A 15,894-nucleotide genomic window follows, 5' to 3' on the forward strand; every position below is an offset into this window, starting at 1 on the left:
AGTGCTAGGATTACAGGCAAGAGCCACTGCGCTGGCCTCAAGTTCTTTTCAATAAAAGAAAGAAATAGAAAAGACCGAAAACCTTTCCTTATATGTCTTAGAATATAAATAGATGTTTATTTATAATGATTATTTTTAGTAGTGGTGCTTTTTGTGTCACTTAATGGAAGACTACTTGTATTCATTTGAATAGGTAATTTATGTGACTGAAATTTTCCTTTCTTTTCTTTTTTTTTTGAGACGGAGTTTTGCTCTTGTTGCCCAGGTTGGAGTGCAGTGGCACGATCTTGGCTCACTGCAACCTCTGCTTCCTGGGTTCAAGCGATTCTCCTGCCTCTGCCTCCCGAGTAGTTGGGATTCCAGGCGCCTGCCCCAACACCCAGCTGATTTTTGTATTTTTAGTAGAGACGAGGTTTCACCATGTTGGCCAGGCTAGTCTCGAACTCCTGACCTCAGGTGATCCGCCCGTCTCGCCTCCCAAAGTGCTGGGATTATAGGTGTGAGCCACCGCGCCCAGCCTGTGACTGAAATTTTCAAAGGTATTTAGTAGCAAATCTCTTTCCTTCTGTTGTCCTTCCAGCCAACCAAGAACTGGAGGCAATCAGTGTCACCAAGTCAATCAATGTCACCAAGTGTTTTCTCACTTTACACAAATGGTGGCATAACATACACATCATTCTACAGCTTAAGGGTGTGTGTGTGTGTGTGTGTGTGTGTGTGTGTGTTTTAAAGCAATATTTTAGAGTTTGTCCCATGTCTGCAGGGGAAAAAATGTTCTCCCCTTTTTTGTTTCTGTTTTGGTTTTTTATTTGTTTTGGCAGCAGCTCAAGAATGTTATGTGGATATATAATGATTTATTCAACCTGGAAAATGCTGGGTTTTTTCCTATACAGGTAGAAATTTAAAAATTATTTTTAAATTTTGATTTATTTATTTATTTATTTTTGGTTTTGTTTCTTAGAGACAGGGTCTTGCTCTGTCACTCAGGCTGGAGTGCAGTGGCATGATCATGGCTCACTGCAGCCTTGAACTCCTGGCTTCAAGTGATCCTCCTGGAGCCTCAGCCTCCCAGAGCACTAGGATTACAGGTGTGAGCCACCATGCCTGACCAGAATTTTTTTTTACTGTTGCTTTTTTAAAAAGGTGGTCTTTGAAGTTTTTGTAAGAAATTATTGAAAAACACTTGCAGAATACTGCCAAATGTTTTATAATTCTGTGTCTGTAGCCCCTTAGCACAATGGAATTATAGAGCTTGAAGCACCATGGCATTCTCGTCCTACTTCTTCCTTTTATGACTGAGCAAACAGGACTCAGAGGATTAGAAGGTTTGCCAGGAGGGGCATAGCAATTCAGAGTCTTTGTTGTTGTTTTAGTTGGACAACTACTATATGAATACATTCTCTTTGTTTAAAAGAAAGACACATATTTCAAGTTAAAGTTAAAATTCCTTTTCAGCATCACTTCCAATCTGGATCTAATATAATCCTTTGTCCCCACAATCCCTGGAGGTAGTTTAATCCTTTTTCTTAGCATTTTTGTACTGTTAATATATACAGACTGAGAAAACACAGAGTTGTTTCCTAGATTGTTTATTGTTTTGCTTTTTTTTTTTTTTTTTTTAAAAACAGTCATTCTTCATGTGTTATTCCACAATATGCTTTTGTTAACTCAGGGATATGCCTTAGATCTTTCCACATTAACTGGTACCTAGAGCCTCATTTGGATGTGAGGCTCAAGGAATATGAGCCTCATACCAGTTAACGTGAGGCTCAAGGGTTATGAGCCTCATACCAGTTAATGTGGAAAGATCCAAGGCATCTCCTTTGAGGGACAGAAGAATTATAGAGCTTGAATTATAGAGCTTGAAGCACCATGAGGGATATCCCCTTGGGGGATATGCCTTGGATCTTTCCATATTAACTGGTACCTACCTCATTTTAACCCTAGGTTTCTATGGCTTAAGTAGATGGTTTCCAGTGCATGCATTCTCTGGGGGTGGATTCCGTTAAAGGAGAAGTGGTCATTTTAGGATGTCTTAGCATTTGAGTGAGTCAAGCTGAAGCTCACTCCTAGTGCCCTGTTCCCGCAGCATAGATGCATAGATGCACTCCTTTCCCAGCACTGTCCGCAGGAACTGGGATTGTCAGGCTTGTTAATGTTTGACCATCTGATGGGTAAAAAATGAGATCTTGTTGTTAAGGTTTTAATTCTCATTTCTCTAATTTCAAATATCTTTTCATATGTTCATGTCCATTTGTATATCCTATTCCCTGAAAAGAAAAACTATTTTTTTTTATATTTTTCTTCAGATTTTGTTTTTATGTAATAAGCATTTGTTTGTTAGGTGTACTGCCAATATATTCCTCCATCATGTTGCTTGTCTTTCATCTTTGCATGTGATGCTTTTGTTATATAGAAGTTTTATATTTTTTATGTAGCCAGGTTTATTGACCTTTTATCTTTATGACTTTTTTGCCTTTAATTTTGCTTTACATTGAGGTGTTTGTGTATCCACTGTTTTTCTTTTGAATGGTATGAGAAAGGGATTTAACTTAAAAAAAGTAATATAGCTAGGCATAGTGGCTCACACCTGTAATCTTAACACTTGGGGAGGCAGAAGCGGGAGGATTGCTTGAATCTAGGAGTTCAAGACCAGCTTGGGCAACATAGTAAGACCCTACCTCTGCAAAAAAAAAAAAAATTTAAATTAGCCAAGCATGGTGGTGTGCACCTTTGGTCTCAACTACTCCTGATACCTAAAATTTCCACAGAAAAATTATTCTGTTTCTGGGCGGGGTGTGGTGGCTCATGCCTGTAATTCTAGCACTTTGGGAGGCCAAAGCGGGCAGATCACTTGAGGCCAGGAGTTGGAGACCAGCCTGGCCAACATGGTGAAACCCCATCTCTACTAAAACTACAAAAATTAGCCAGGCATGGTGGTGTGTGCCTGTAGTCCCAGCTACTTGGGAGGCTGAGGCAGGAGAATTGCTTGAACCTGGGAGGCGGAGGTTGTGGTGAGCCAAGATTACACCACTGCACTCCAGCCTGGTCAACAGAACAAGACTGTGTCTCAAAAAATAATAATAATTCTATTTCTGGACTTTGTATTTCCTCCCAGTGTTCTATTTGAATGTACATAAGCTAATGTACTGTTTTAATATAATGTACTGTAATGTAATGTACTATTTTAATGACCATACTCCCATACCCCTATGTATTTTTATATCAGATGGGGAAGTCTTCCTAATTTGTTCTTTTTATTTTTATTTTTTTGAGAGACAGGGTCTCAGTCTGTCACTCAGGCTGGAGTGCAATGGTGTGATAATAGCTCACTGCAACCTAGAACACCTGGGCTCTGGGGATCCTCCTGCCTCAGCTTCCCAAGTAGCTGGGACTACAGGCCTGGGACACCATGCCCAGCTAATTAAAATGATTTTTTTTTTGGTAGAGACAGGATCTCACTATGTTGCCCAGCCTGGTCTTGGACTCCCGGCCTCAAGTGATCCTCCCCTTCTCAGCCTCCCACGGTGTTGGGATTATAGCCATGAACCACCATGCCTAGCTTGTTCTTTTTAATTGTCTTGTCTCTTCTTGTACATTTATTCTTTGTATGAAAATAGATATCATCTCATTAAGTTTATTTTTAAAAATTGTATTAGAATTTTGCTTGGGACTGCATTGAATTGATAAATTTATTTCCATTTGGGCATTTTTGTACTGTGTCTCAAGGGTACTTTTTCCTTTCTTTTCATGAATAGTATTTCAATTTTATCCTCTCTATTCACAAAATTATTAAATATGCCCTTTTAAAATATGTGCTAATGTTTTCCATAATCATTTTTTGCTGCAGATTATAACTACACCAACCAAGGCCTACCAACTTCGTTCCCGACCAGTACCAAAATTAAGCCCTGAAATGGGAAGCTTTGGCTCTCTATACACTCAGAATTCTAGCATATTAGATAATGATATATTAAATGAGCCAGTTCCTCCTGAGATGAATGAACAAGCTTTTGAGGCCATTTCTGAAGAGCTTAGAACAGTGCAGGTAATGTTTTGTTCTAGAAAAAATAAATAACTGGACATCCATTTAAATACATTTGCTGTGTTATTTTAATTCCCTATAAGTTACAGTGTTCAAAAGTGCTTAGTATTAAAATCATATCTTTTTAAGTGTGGGTTTATAATCATTCCTAGATTGGAAATCAGCCCACTCTTGCTTTTTGTCTCTACTTTACAATCTTTAGCAAGTCATTCTCCATGGGTTTTTGTTCCTTAGTGTATAAAATGACCAGTTGGCCACTAGCTCCAAGTTCCAGAACTGGTTTATATAGCAAAGTGCTGTATCTGCTAAAAAAAGTTAAAAGAGGCCGGGTGCGGTGGCTCACGCCTGTAATCCCAGCACTTTGGGAGGCCGAGGCAGGCATATCACGTGAGATCAAGAGTTTGAGACTAGCCTGACCAACATGGTGAAACCCCGTCTCTACTAAATAGACAAAATTAGCCGGGTGTGGTGGTGCATGCCTGTAATCCCAGCTACTCGGGAGGCTGAGGCAGGAGAATTGCTTGAACCCGGGAGGCGGAGGTTGCAGTGAGCCGAGATCGCGCCACTGCACTCTAGCCTGGGCAACAAGAGTGAAACTCTGTCTCAAAAAAAAAGAAAGTTAAAAGAATCTTATTATAGATCAAATTTTAGACAGTTTTTAATATATTTGAAATAATGTGAAATTTGATTATTCCAGAATTTTTATGGTTTGTTAATTTTTTAAAAAGGTTTTCTACTGTCCAGTAAAACTTGGAGTGGGCCAGACCACCCCAAACCCCAGTATTTTGTCCTTTCCAGGCCATGGAGGTAACCGCTTGCAGCCCTGAGGAAGCTTCTTAGAAGTCTCAAGATGGCTCTGTCATGTAATCCAGGATTTTAATTTTAATCACTTCTTTCCTTTGTATTTCAAAGTGTCTACTTTAATGGACCACAAGTGTAAATCTGAAACATTAGCAATCATTTAGTATATAACCTTTTGATGATGTTTTCTGGCTCCAAACAGGCCTTTGATACCTTTGTTCATATGAGGTTTTGAATTTGTTTTGTTTTGTTTTGTTGTCGCTTTAATGCAGACGAAATGGTGGAATGTTTGAGAATTCCATTAAAATTTTGATGACTGAAGTTTTTGTGTTGCAGGAACAAATGAGTGCTCTTCAAGCCAAATTGGATGAAGAAGAGCATAAAAACCTAAAGCTTCAGCAGCATGTTGACAAACTGGAACATCATTCTACCCAAATGCAGGAGGTGAGACCAAGAGCACAGCCTCAGAAAATGTATGAAGTACCCTCAAATGTTACCTTGAGGAAACATCCTCAAGGATCCTCAAACATCCTTGAGTATGCATGAAACATATTCAGAGAGTATCACAGAAAGAAAATGTTGTCACACGGCCTTAGTGAAGGCTTATTTGAGCTGTATTCTCTACCTTGTTACTTAGCATGCTGCTCTGATAATGAGACAGGCATGCATAGTCTAAACCTGGCTGACTTAGTCAATAATGCAAATGGATCCCTTGCTATGTGTTTAGAAGAAACCAAGATGGACTGTCCATGTCTTCATAGTTGTTAATCATCTTTACTGTAGTTCATGGGGACAGCCAATTTTCTTCTGGTCAGAGACGTTAAAGCTAGACTTTAAAAACAGGGACAGGTTAATGGGGCCAGGCACGGTGGCTAACACCTGTAATCCCAGCACTTTGGGAAGCCAAGGCAGGTGGATCGTCTGAGGTCAAGAGATCAAGACCAGCCTGGCCAACGTGGTGAAACCCCGTCTCTACTAAAAATACAAAACTTAGCTGGACGTGGTGGCGTGGGTCTGTAGTCACAGCTACTCAGGAGGCTGAGGCAGGAGAATCACTTGAACCCAGGAGGCGGAGGTTGAAGTGAGCCAAGGTCGCGTCACTGCACTCCAGCCTGGGTGACAGAGCAAGACTCTGTCTCAAAAAAAAAAAAAGAAACAGGTTAATGATTTGGAGTGCATCTTAGCATGCCAGTATTCCTTTTCCAGTAAATGTATCTTTTTTCCCAAAGCTTTTCTCATCAGAAAGAATTGATTGGACCAAACAGCAGGAAGAGCTTCTCTCACAGTTGAATGTCCTTGAAAAGCAGCTTCAAGAGACTCAAACTAAAAATGACTGTAAGTTATTCTATCAGGAGCTTTGTGACTTGAAGGAATACTGTAACTCAATATCTTTTTACTTTTATTAATAAATGCTGTTCCTGTGTTTTTGGATGGTTGCTTTGTTGTTGTTGTTTGTTTGATAACCAGACTGCAGTTTGCATGCAGTGGTAAGTAACAGTAATATATCATAAAAGGTAAATTTCTCTATCATTGCCCACAAACAAATGATACAAATGTTTGCTTAAAGTTTTTTGTTGTTTGTTTGTTTTTGACACAGACTCTGGCTTTGTCACCCAGGCAGGAGTCCAGTGGCATGATCTTGGCTCACTGCAACCTCCACCTCCCGAGTTCAAGCGATTCCCCACCTCAGCCTCCTGAGTAGTAGCTGGGATTACAGGAGTGCATTACCATGCCTGGCTAATTTTTTTTTTTCTTTGGTCGTTTTTTTTGTTTTGTTTTGTTTGTTTTGTTTTTTTTTTTTGAGGTGGAGTCTTGCTTTGTCACCCAGGCTGGAGCACAGTGGCGGGATCTCGGCGGCTCACTGCAATCTCCGGCTCCTGGGTTCAAGCAGTTCTCCTGTCTCCTCCCAAGTAGCTGGGATTATAGGTGTGCACCACCAAGCCCGGCTAATTTTAGTAGAGACACGGTTTCGCCATGTTGGCCAGGCTGGTCACGAACTCCTGACCTCAGGTGATCCACCCACCTCGGCCTCCCAAAGTGCTGGGATTACAGGCGTGAGCCACTGTGCCCAGCCTGCTTAAAGTTTTAGATAAGCTGCTTTGAAAATGAAGTGTCTTGAATTCATGAATGTTTTAATATTAACAAAGCGTAGGTTATATATTTGTATATGTTTGTAGATGTGGGAATATCATTTGATTCCCAATTTTTTCACTTTATTTTTCCCTTCATTAAAGTATTTGCAGTGGTTTGTAATAAAGCTAAAACAAAAAGAGATAGCCATTCTATTTTCTTTGAACTAAAAAGTTAACTAATACTATTTGCAGTTGTAGTTGTCTTAGAAGACCTGAAGTAGTTAACCCATGTTGGAAAGTTTAGGCAAATTTCCAAGGGATTTTCAATAACTAAGATGAGCTCACTCAAAATATGTTACATCTTTTAATTTTTTTTCTTATATTAAGAGTTTTGTTTGTTTGTTTGTTTTGAGACAGAGTCTCACTTTGTCACCCAGGCTGGAGTGCAGTGGGTGCAATCTCGGCTCACTGTAACCTCCAACTCCCAGGCTCAAGCGATCCTCCCACCTCAGCCTGCTGAGTAGATGGGACCACAGGTGCTCACCACCACAGCCAGCTAATTTTTTGTATTTTTGGTAGAGACAGGGTTTTGCCATGTTGCTCAGTCTGGTCTCGAACTCCTGACCTCAAGCATTTCGCCTGCCTCAGCCTCACAAAGTACTGGGATTATAGGCATAAGCCACTGTGTCTGCCCTTATATTAGGAGTTTTGAAGCACATTTTACAGGAGAAATCTAGCAAAGTCAAGTGACCTGTACGTCAGGGACAGATGTTAATGCTTTCTATTTCAGTAGAAATTTACGAAAAACCATGTGCAAGGGAGAGGAAGAAAACAGAAATCTCAGTGCTGCTAGGTACCCGCCGCTTAATTCTTTAACATTTTTCCTTAAAATAGTCTCTTCGACTTGATTTTGCTAATTGTGGGAATAGTACCTATCAGATTTGTTTGTCTGCTTTAAGAAACCTATTGAGGATATGTTTTCTTTGTTTTTTAGTTTTGAAAAGTGAGGTACATGACCTGCGAGTAGTCCTTCATTCTGCTGACAAGGAGCTTTCTTCAGTGAAATTGGAATATAGTTCATTCAAAACGAGTCAGGAGAAAGAATTCAACAAACTTTCTGAAAGACACATGCATGTACAGCTTCAATTAGATAATCTCAGGTAGAGTTGTTCTTTTATGGTTTCAAGTTGCCTGATTGGCTGTAACCTACGACTGTTTGAAGTTGGAAGTGTTATAAACTCAACTCAAAGCAGTTAGACAAATAAAAAAGATAATTTATTGGCTCCAATATTGGAAGCCCCAGAGGTGATTTTGGTTTCAGGAACAAACTAGTCTGAGTCTCAAGCAATATTGTCAGTGTTCTATCTCTCTCAGCTATGCTCTGTTCTATGTGTTGCTCTTATTCCCTCCTATTACTGAGGTCCTTCTTCTATGTGACAAGGAACAGATTGCCTCACACAGCTCCATATTTTGGTTCCCAGGATAAAAACCCCTGTAAAGAAATACTCTCTCCCAATAGCCATGTATTATCCCAGAGAAAATCTGAATTGGTTTTGCTTGAGTCATCTGCTCACCTTTGGACCAGTCACTTTACCAGGTTTGAGATGGCACTGGCCTGACATAGAGTAATGTGCCTGCTCTGGAGGGAAAGGTGTGCTCTTACTAGAAGAAAGGACAGTCAGTGTAAGGTAAACCAAAACAATAGTCTTCACTGCTGTGCACACTAACTCTACAAAGGCTGGCTGATTAGTCAAGTGCTGATATCTTGAAACAAATGTAATCTCACATCTAAATAGTTTATTCTTTGTTATTTACTGTTTCTTTTTTTCTTCTTGCTAATTTCAACCTTTTGTATAACATAACACTTTTTGATAATGTCTCCTGTGTCTATAGCCATAATTTAATAATGGACATGAATGTTATACTGTGAATGTGATGTGAATGTAACTGTTTGCTCTGGAAAAGCTACTAATAGGCAGCCTTGAGTTTAATTTTTGTAGATGTTACAAAGATTAAAATCTGTAGCTGTTGAGTGTTTTTTGGATATACAACCAGAAATTGAAAGCGAGGAAGAAAACTTGAGATCTGCAGGCCAGAGCCACCTATACATACATTTTTCTTTTTTTTTTTAAAGATTCATTTCTATTTGTAAAATGAAAAAATGCATAATTATTACTAATGAAATACCGACAATAGTTTCATAAAAGAGAAAGTGATGACATTTGTAACCTTTCCTTGCCATATCTCTATCTCACTGAATGTTGAATAGCTTGAGTTTTAGGCAAAATCCCATATTTATCTGCTGCTGCTGCTTCTCCTTTTTAAAAATTTTTTTTTTATTTTACTTTAATTTCTAGGGTACATGTGCACAACCTGCAGGTTTGTTACATAGGTATACATGTGCCATGTTGCTTTGCTGTACCCATTAACTCATCATTTACATTAGGTATTCCTCCTAATGCTATTCCTCCCCCAGCCCCCCACCCCTTGACAGGCCCCGGTGTGTGATGTTCCCCGCCCTGTGTCCAAGTGTTCTCATTGTTCAGTTCCCACCTATGAGTGAGAACATGAGGTGTTTGGTGTTCTGTCCTTGTGATAGTTTGCTCAGAATGATGGTTTCCAGCTTCATCCATGTCCCTGTAAAGGACATGAACTCATCCTTTTTTATGGCTGCATAGTATTCCATGTGTATATATGCCACATTTTCTTAATCTAGTCTATCATTGATGGACATTTGGGTTGGTTCCAAGTCTTTGCTATTGTGAATAGTGCCACAATAAACATATGTGTGCATGTGTCTTTATAGTAGCATGATTTATAATCCTTTGGGTATATACCAAGTAATGGGATCGGTGGCTCAAATGGTATTTCTAGTTCTAGATCCTTGAGGGATTGCCACACTGTCTTCCACAATGGTTGAACTAATTTATGCTCCCACCAACAGTGTAAAAGTGTTCCTATTTCTCCACATCCTCTCCAGCATCTTTTGTTCCCTGACTTTAATGATTGCCATTCTAACTGGTGTGAGATGGTGTCTCATTGTGGTTTTGATTTGCATTTATCTGATGACCAGTGATGACGAGCATTTTTTTCATGTGTCTGTTGGCTGCATAAATGTTTTTTTTTGAGAAGTGTCTGTTCATATCCTTTGCCCACTTTTTGATGGGGTTGTTTGTTTTTTTCTTGTAAATTTGTTTAAGTTCTTTGTAGATTCTGGATATTAGCCCTTTGTCAGATGGGTAGATTGCAAAAATTTTCTCCCATTCTGTAGGTTGCCTGTTCACTCTGATGGTCGTTTCTTTTGCTGTGCAGAGGCTCTTTAGTTTAATTAGATCCCATTTGTCTATGTTGGCTTTTGTTGCCATTGCTTTTGGTGTTTTACTCATGAAGTCTTTACCCATGCCTGTGTCTTGAATGGTATTGCCTAGGTTTTCTTCTAGGGTTTTTATGGTTTTAGGTCCAACATTTAAGTCTTTAATCCATCTTGAATTAATTTTTGTATAAAGTGTAAGGAAGGGATCCAGTTTCAGCTTTCTACATATGGCTAGCCAGTTTTCCCAGCACCATTTATTAAACAGGAAACCCTTTCCCCATTTCTTGTTTTTCTCAGGTTTGTCAAAGATCAGATGGTTGTAGATGTGTGGTATTATTTCTGAGACCTATGTTCTGTTCCGTTGGTCTATATCTCTGTTTTGGTACCAGTACCATGCTGTTTTGGTTACTGTAGCCTTGTAGTATAGTTTGAAGTCAGGTAGCGTGATGCCTCCAACTTTGTTCTTTTGGCTTAGGATTGTCTTGGCAATGCGGGCTCTTTTTTGGTTACATATGAACTTTAAAGTAGTTTTTTCCAATTCTGTGAAGAAAGTCATTGATAGCTTGATGGGGATGGCATTGAATCTATAAAATTATCTTGGGCAGTATGGCCATTTTCACAATATTGATTCTTCCTATCCATGAGCATGGAATGTTCTTCCATTTGTTTGTGTCCTCTTTTATTTCGTTGAGCAGTGGTTTGTAGTTCTCCTTGAAGAGGTCCTTCACATCCCTTGTAAGTTGGATTCCTAGGTATTTTATTCTCTTTGTAGCAGCTGTGAATGGGAGTTCACTCATAATTTGGCTCTTCGTTTGTCTGTTACTGGTTTATAGGAATGCTTGTGATTTTTGCACATTGATTTTCTATCCTGAGACTTTGCTGAAGTTGCTTATCAGCTTAAGGAGATTTTGGGCTGAGATGATGGGGTTTTCTAAATATACAATCATGTCATCTGCAAACAGGGACAATTTGACTTCCCCTTTTCCTAATTGAATACACTTTATTTCTTTCTCTTGCCTGATTACCCTGGCCAGAACTTCCAACACTATATTGAAGAGGAGTGGTAAGAGAGGGCATCCCTGTGTTGTGCCAGTTTTCAAAGGGAATGCTTCCAGTTTTTGTCCATTCAGTATGATATTGGCTGTGGGTTTGTCATAAATAGCTCTTATTATTTTGAGATACGTTCCATCAATATCTAGTTTATTGAGAGTTTTTAGCATGAAGTGCTGTTGAATTTTGTCGAAGGCCTTTTCTGCATCTATTGAGATAATCATGTGGTTTTTGTCATTGGTTCTGTTTATGTGATGGATTGCATTTATTGATTTGCGTATGTTGAACCAGCCTTGCATGCCATAGATACAGCCGACTTTATTGTGGTGGATAAGCTTTTTGATGTGCTGCTGGATTCAGTTTGCCAGTATTTTATTGAGGATTTTTGCATCGATGTTCATCAGGGATATTGATCTAAAATTCTCTTTTTTTGTTGTGTCTCTGCCAGGCTTTGGTATCAGGATGATGCTGGCCTCATAAAATGAGTTAGGGAGTATTCCCTCTTTTTCTATTGATTGGAATAGTTTCAGAAGGGATGGTACCAGCTTCTCTTTGTACCTCTGATAGAATTTGGCTGTGAATCCGTCTGGTCCTAGACTTTTTTTGGTTGCTAGGCTATTAATTATGGCCTCAATTTCAGAGCCTGTTATTGGTGTATTCAGAGATTCAGCTTCTTCCTGGTTTAGTCTTGGGAGGGTGTATGTGTCCAGGAATTCATCCATTTCTTCTAGATTTTCTAGTTTATTTGCGTAGAGGTGTTTATATTATTCTCTGATGGTAGTTTGTATTTCTGTGGGATAGGTGGTGATATCCCCTTTATCATTTTTTATTGCATCTATTTGATTCTTCTTTCTTTTCTTCTTTATTAGTCTTGCTAGCAGTCTTATCAATTTTGTTGATCTTTTCAAAAAACCAGCTCCTGGATTCATTAATTTTCTGAAGGGTTTTTTATGTCTCTATCTCCTTCAGTTCTGCTCTGATCTTAGTTATTTCCTGCCTTCTGCTAGCTTTTGAATTTGTTTGCTCTTGCTTCTCTAGTTCTTTTAATTGTGATGTTAGGGTGTCGATTTTAGATCTTTCCTGCTTTCTCCTGTGGGCATTCAGTGCTATGAATTTCCCTCTACACACTGCTTTGAATGTGTCCCAGAGATTCTGGTACGTTGTATCTTTGTTCCCATTGATTTCAAAGAACATCTTTATTTCTGCCTTCATTTCGTTATTTACCCAGTAGTCATTCAGGAGCAGGTTGTTCAGTTTCCATGTAGTGGTGCAGTTTTGAGTGAGTCTCTTAATCCTGAGATCTAATTTATTGCACTGTGGTCTAAGAGACAGTTTGTTGTGATTTCTGTTTTTTTTACATTTGCTGAGGAGTGCTTTACTTTTAACTATGTGGTCAATTTTGGAATAAGTGCGATGTGGTGCTGAGAAGAATGTGTATTCTGTTGATTTGGGGTGGAGAGTTCTGTAGATGTCTATTAGGTCCGCTTGGTCCAGAGCTGAGTTCAAGTCCTGGATACCCTTGTTAACCTTCTGTCTCGTTGATCTGTCTAATATTGACAGTGGGGTGTTAAAGTCTCCCATTATTAATGTGTGGGAGTCTAAGTCTCTTTGTAGGTCCCTCAGGACTTGCTTTATGAATCTTGGTGCTCCTGTATTGGGTGCATATATATTTAGGATAGTTAGCTCTTTTTGTTGAATTGATCCCTTTATCATTATGTAATGGCCTTCTTTGTCTCTTTTGATCTTTGTTGGTTTAAAGTCTGTTTTATCAGAGACTAGGATTGCAATCCCTGCTTTTTTTTGCTTTCCATTTGCTTGGTAGATCTTCCTCCATCCCTTTATTTTGAACCTATGTGTGTCTCTGCACATAAGATGGGTCTCCTGAATACAGCACACCAATGGGTCTTGACTATCCAATTTGCCAGTTGGTGTCTTTTAATTGGGGCATTTAGCCCATTTACATTTAAGGTTAATATTGTTATGTGTGAATTTGATCCTGTCATTATGATGTTAGCTGGTTATTTTGCTCGTTAGTTGATGCCGTTTCTTCCTAGCATCGATGGTCTTTACAATTTGGCATGTTTTTGCAGTGGCTGGTACTGGTTGTTCCTTTCCATTTTTAGTGCTTTCTTTAGGAGCTCTTGTAAGGCAGGCCTGATGGTGACAAAATCTCTCAGCATTTGCTTGTCTGTAAAGGATTTTATTTCTCCTTCACTTATGAATCTTAGTTTGGCTGGATATGAAATTCTGGGTTGAAAATTCTTTATTTAAGAATGTTGAATATTGCCCCCCACTCTCTTCTGGCTTGTAGAGTTTCTGCTGAGAGATCCGCTGTTAGTCTGATGGGCTTACCTTTGTGGGTAACCTGACCTTTCTCTCTGGCTGCCCTTAACATTTTTTCCTTCATTTCAACCTTGGTGAATCTGACAATTATGTGTCTTGGGGTTGCTCTTCTCGAGGAGTATATTTGTGGTATTCTCTGTTTTTCCTGAATTTGAATGTTGGCCTGCCTTGCTAGGTTGGGGAAGTTCTCCTGGATAATATCCTGAAGAGTGTTTTCCAACTTGGTTCCATTATCCCCATCACTTTCAGGTACACCAATCAAATGTAGATTTGGTCTTTTCACATAGTCCCATGTTTCTTGGAGGCTTTGTTCATTTCTTTTTACTCTTTTTTCTCTAAACTTCTCTTCTCGCTTTATTTCATTAATTTGATCTTCACTCAGTGATACCCTTTCTTCCACTTGATCGAATCAACTGTTGAAGCTTGTGCAGGTGTCATGAAGTTCTCATGCTCTGGTTTTCAGCCCCATCAGTTCATTTAAGGTCTTCTCTACACTGTTTATTCTAGTTAGCCATTCGTCTAATCTTTTTTCAAGGTTTTTAGCTTCCTTGCAATGGGTTTGAACATGGTCCTTTAGCTTGTCGAAGTTTGTTATTACCGACCTTCTGAAGCCTACTTCTGTCAACTCGTCAAAGTTATTCTCGTCCAGCTTTGTTCTATTGCTGGCGAGGAGCTACAATCCTTTGGAGGAGAAGAGGCGCTCTAGTTTTTAGAATTTTCAGCTTTTCTCCTGTGGTTTCTCCCCATTTTTGTGGTTTTATCTACCTTTGGTCTTTGATATTGGTGACTGACAGATGGGGTTTTGGTATGGATGCCCTTTTTGTTGGTGTTGATGCTATTCCTTTCTGTTTGTTAGTTTTCCTTCTAACAGTCAGGTCCCTCAGCTGCAGCTCTGTTGGTGTTTGCTGGAGGCTCACTCCAGACCCTGTTTGCCTGGGTATCACCAGCGGAGGCTGCAGAACAGCAAATATTGCTGCCTGATCCTTCCTCTGGAAGCTTCGTCCCAGAGGGGCACCCACCTGTATGAGGTGTCAGTCGGCCCCTACTGGGAGGTTTATGCCAGTTAGGCTACACAGAGGTCAGGGACCCACTTGAGGAGGCAGTCTGTCCATTCTCAGTGCTCAAACACCGTGTTGGGAGAACCGCTGTACTCTTCAGAGCTATCAGACAGGGACGTTTAAGTCTGCAGAGGTTTCTGCTGCCTTTTGCTCAGCTATGCTCTGCCCCCAGAGGTGGAATCTATAGAGGCAGCCGGCCTTGCTGAGCTGTGGTGGGCTCCACCCAGTTCAAGCTTCCAGGCCGCTTTGTTTACCTACTCAAGCCTCAGTAATGGCGGATGGCCCTCCCCCTGCCAGGCTGCTGCCTCACAGGTCGATCTCAGACTGCTGTGCTAGCAGTGAGTGAGGCTCCGTGGGCGTGGGACCCACCGAGCTAGGTGCAGGATATAATCTTCTGGTGTGCCATTTGATAAGACCATTGGAAAAGCTCAGTATTATGGCAGAAGTGTCCCATTTTTCCAGGTACAGTCTGTCACGGCTTCCCTTGGCTAGGAAAGGGAAATTCCCTGACCCCTTGCGCTTCCTGGGTGAGGCGACGCCTGCCCTGCTTCAGCTTGCCCTCCGTGGTCTGCACCCACTGTCCAACCAGTCCCAGTGAGATGAACCAGGTACCTCGGTTGGAAATGTAAAAATCACCCATCTTCTGCATCGATCCCGCTGGGAGCTGCAGACTGCAGCTCTTCCTATTTGGCCATCTTGCCTAATTCACATACATTTTTCTTAGGCCTGCCCAGTGGCTAAAGAAAAATAAATGAACATAGCATTTTAAAAATTGAGTGTTTTCTTATAAAAATCTATATTTCAGCATTCTCTAGCAAAGTCATACTATTTGGTACCACTAGGCCCACATCCCTGCATGGCAGCCATCAGTTGCTGCAAAATTCACCCCTTTCTCTTTAGAGACAGAATGTGCTGTCTGGGTCAGCACAGCCTCCACCACCCTGTCCCATTTCCCCAGCACCAAGTCCACTTATCTAGCTGTCTGATTGGCCTGTAATCTATTTGAAGTGCAAGTGGTATAACCCAACTCAAATTAGTTAAACAAAATAGGTAATTTATTGATAACTTATCACAGGTGCACTGTTGCCTTCTCTTACCCTTAGCATTTGTTTTAACTTCTGAATCACTGGATCTAATAATCTTGGCCTCAACTCAAACTATTTTGTGTAATTTGTTTTTTTTTTTTTTTTTTGAGACGGAGTCTTGCTCTTT

General features: G+C 40.1%; 1 protein-coding gene across 1 annotated transcript in view; it reads left to right on the plus strand.

Moving 5' to 3' along the window:
* The window catches only part of KIF15 (kinesin family member 15), a 97,810-nt gene that overhangs the window by 53,446 nt on the left and 28,470 nt on the right, over positions 1-15,894 (plus strand). The window contains exons 17-20 of the mRNA XM_003809315.6: positions 3,851-4,048; positions 5,183-5,290; positions 6,076-6,181; positions 7,913-8,078. Coding sequence (XP_003809363.1) covers positions 3,851-4,048; positions 5,183-5,290; positions 6,076-6,181; positions 7,913-8,078 — 578 coding nt within the window. The remainder of the gene's footprint in view (positions 1-3,850; positions 4,049-5,182; positions 5,291-6,075; positions 6,182-7,912; positions 8,079-15,894) is intronic.

This window comes from Pan paniscus, chromosome 2 (assembly GCF_029289425.2).
Source record: "Pan paniscus chromosome 2, NHGRI_mPanPan1-v2.0_pri, whole genome shotgun sequence".
Taxonomy (NCBI): domain Eukaryota; kingdom Metazoa; phylum Chordata; class Mammalia; order Primates; family Hominidae; genus Pan; species Pan paniscus.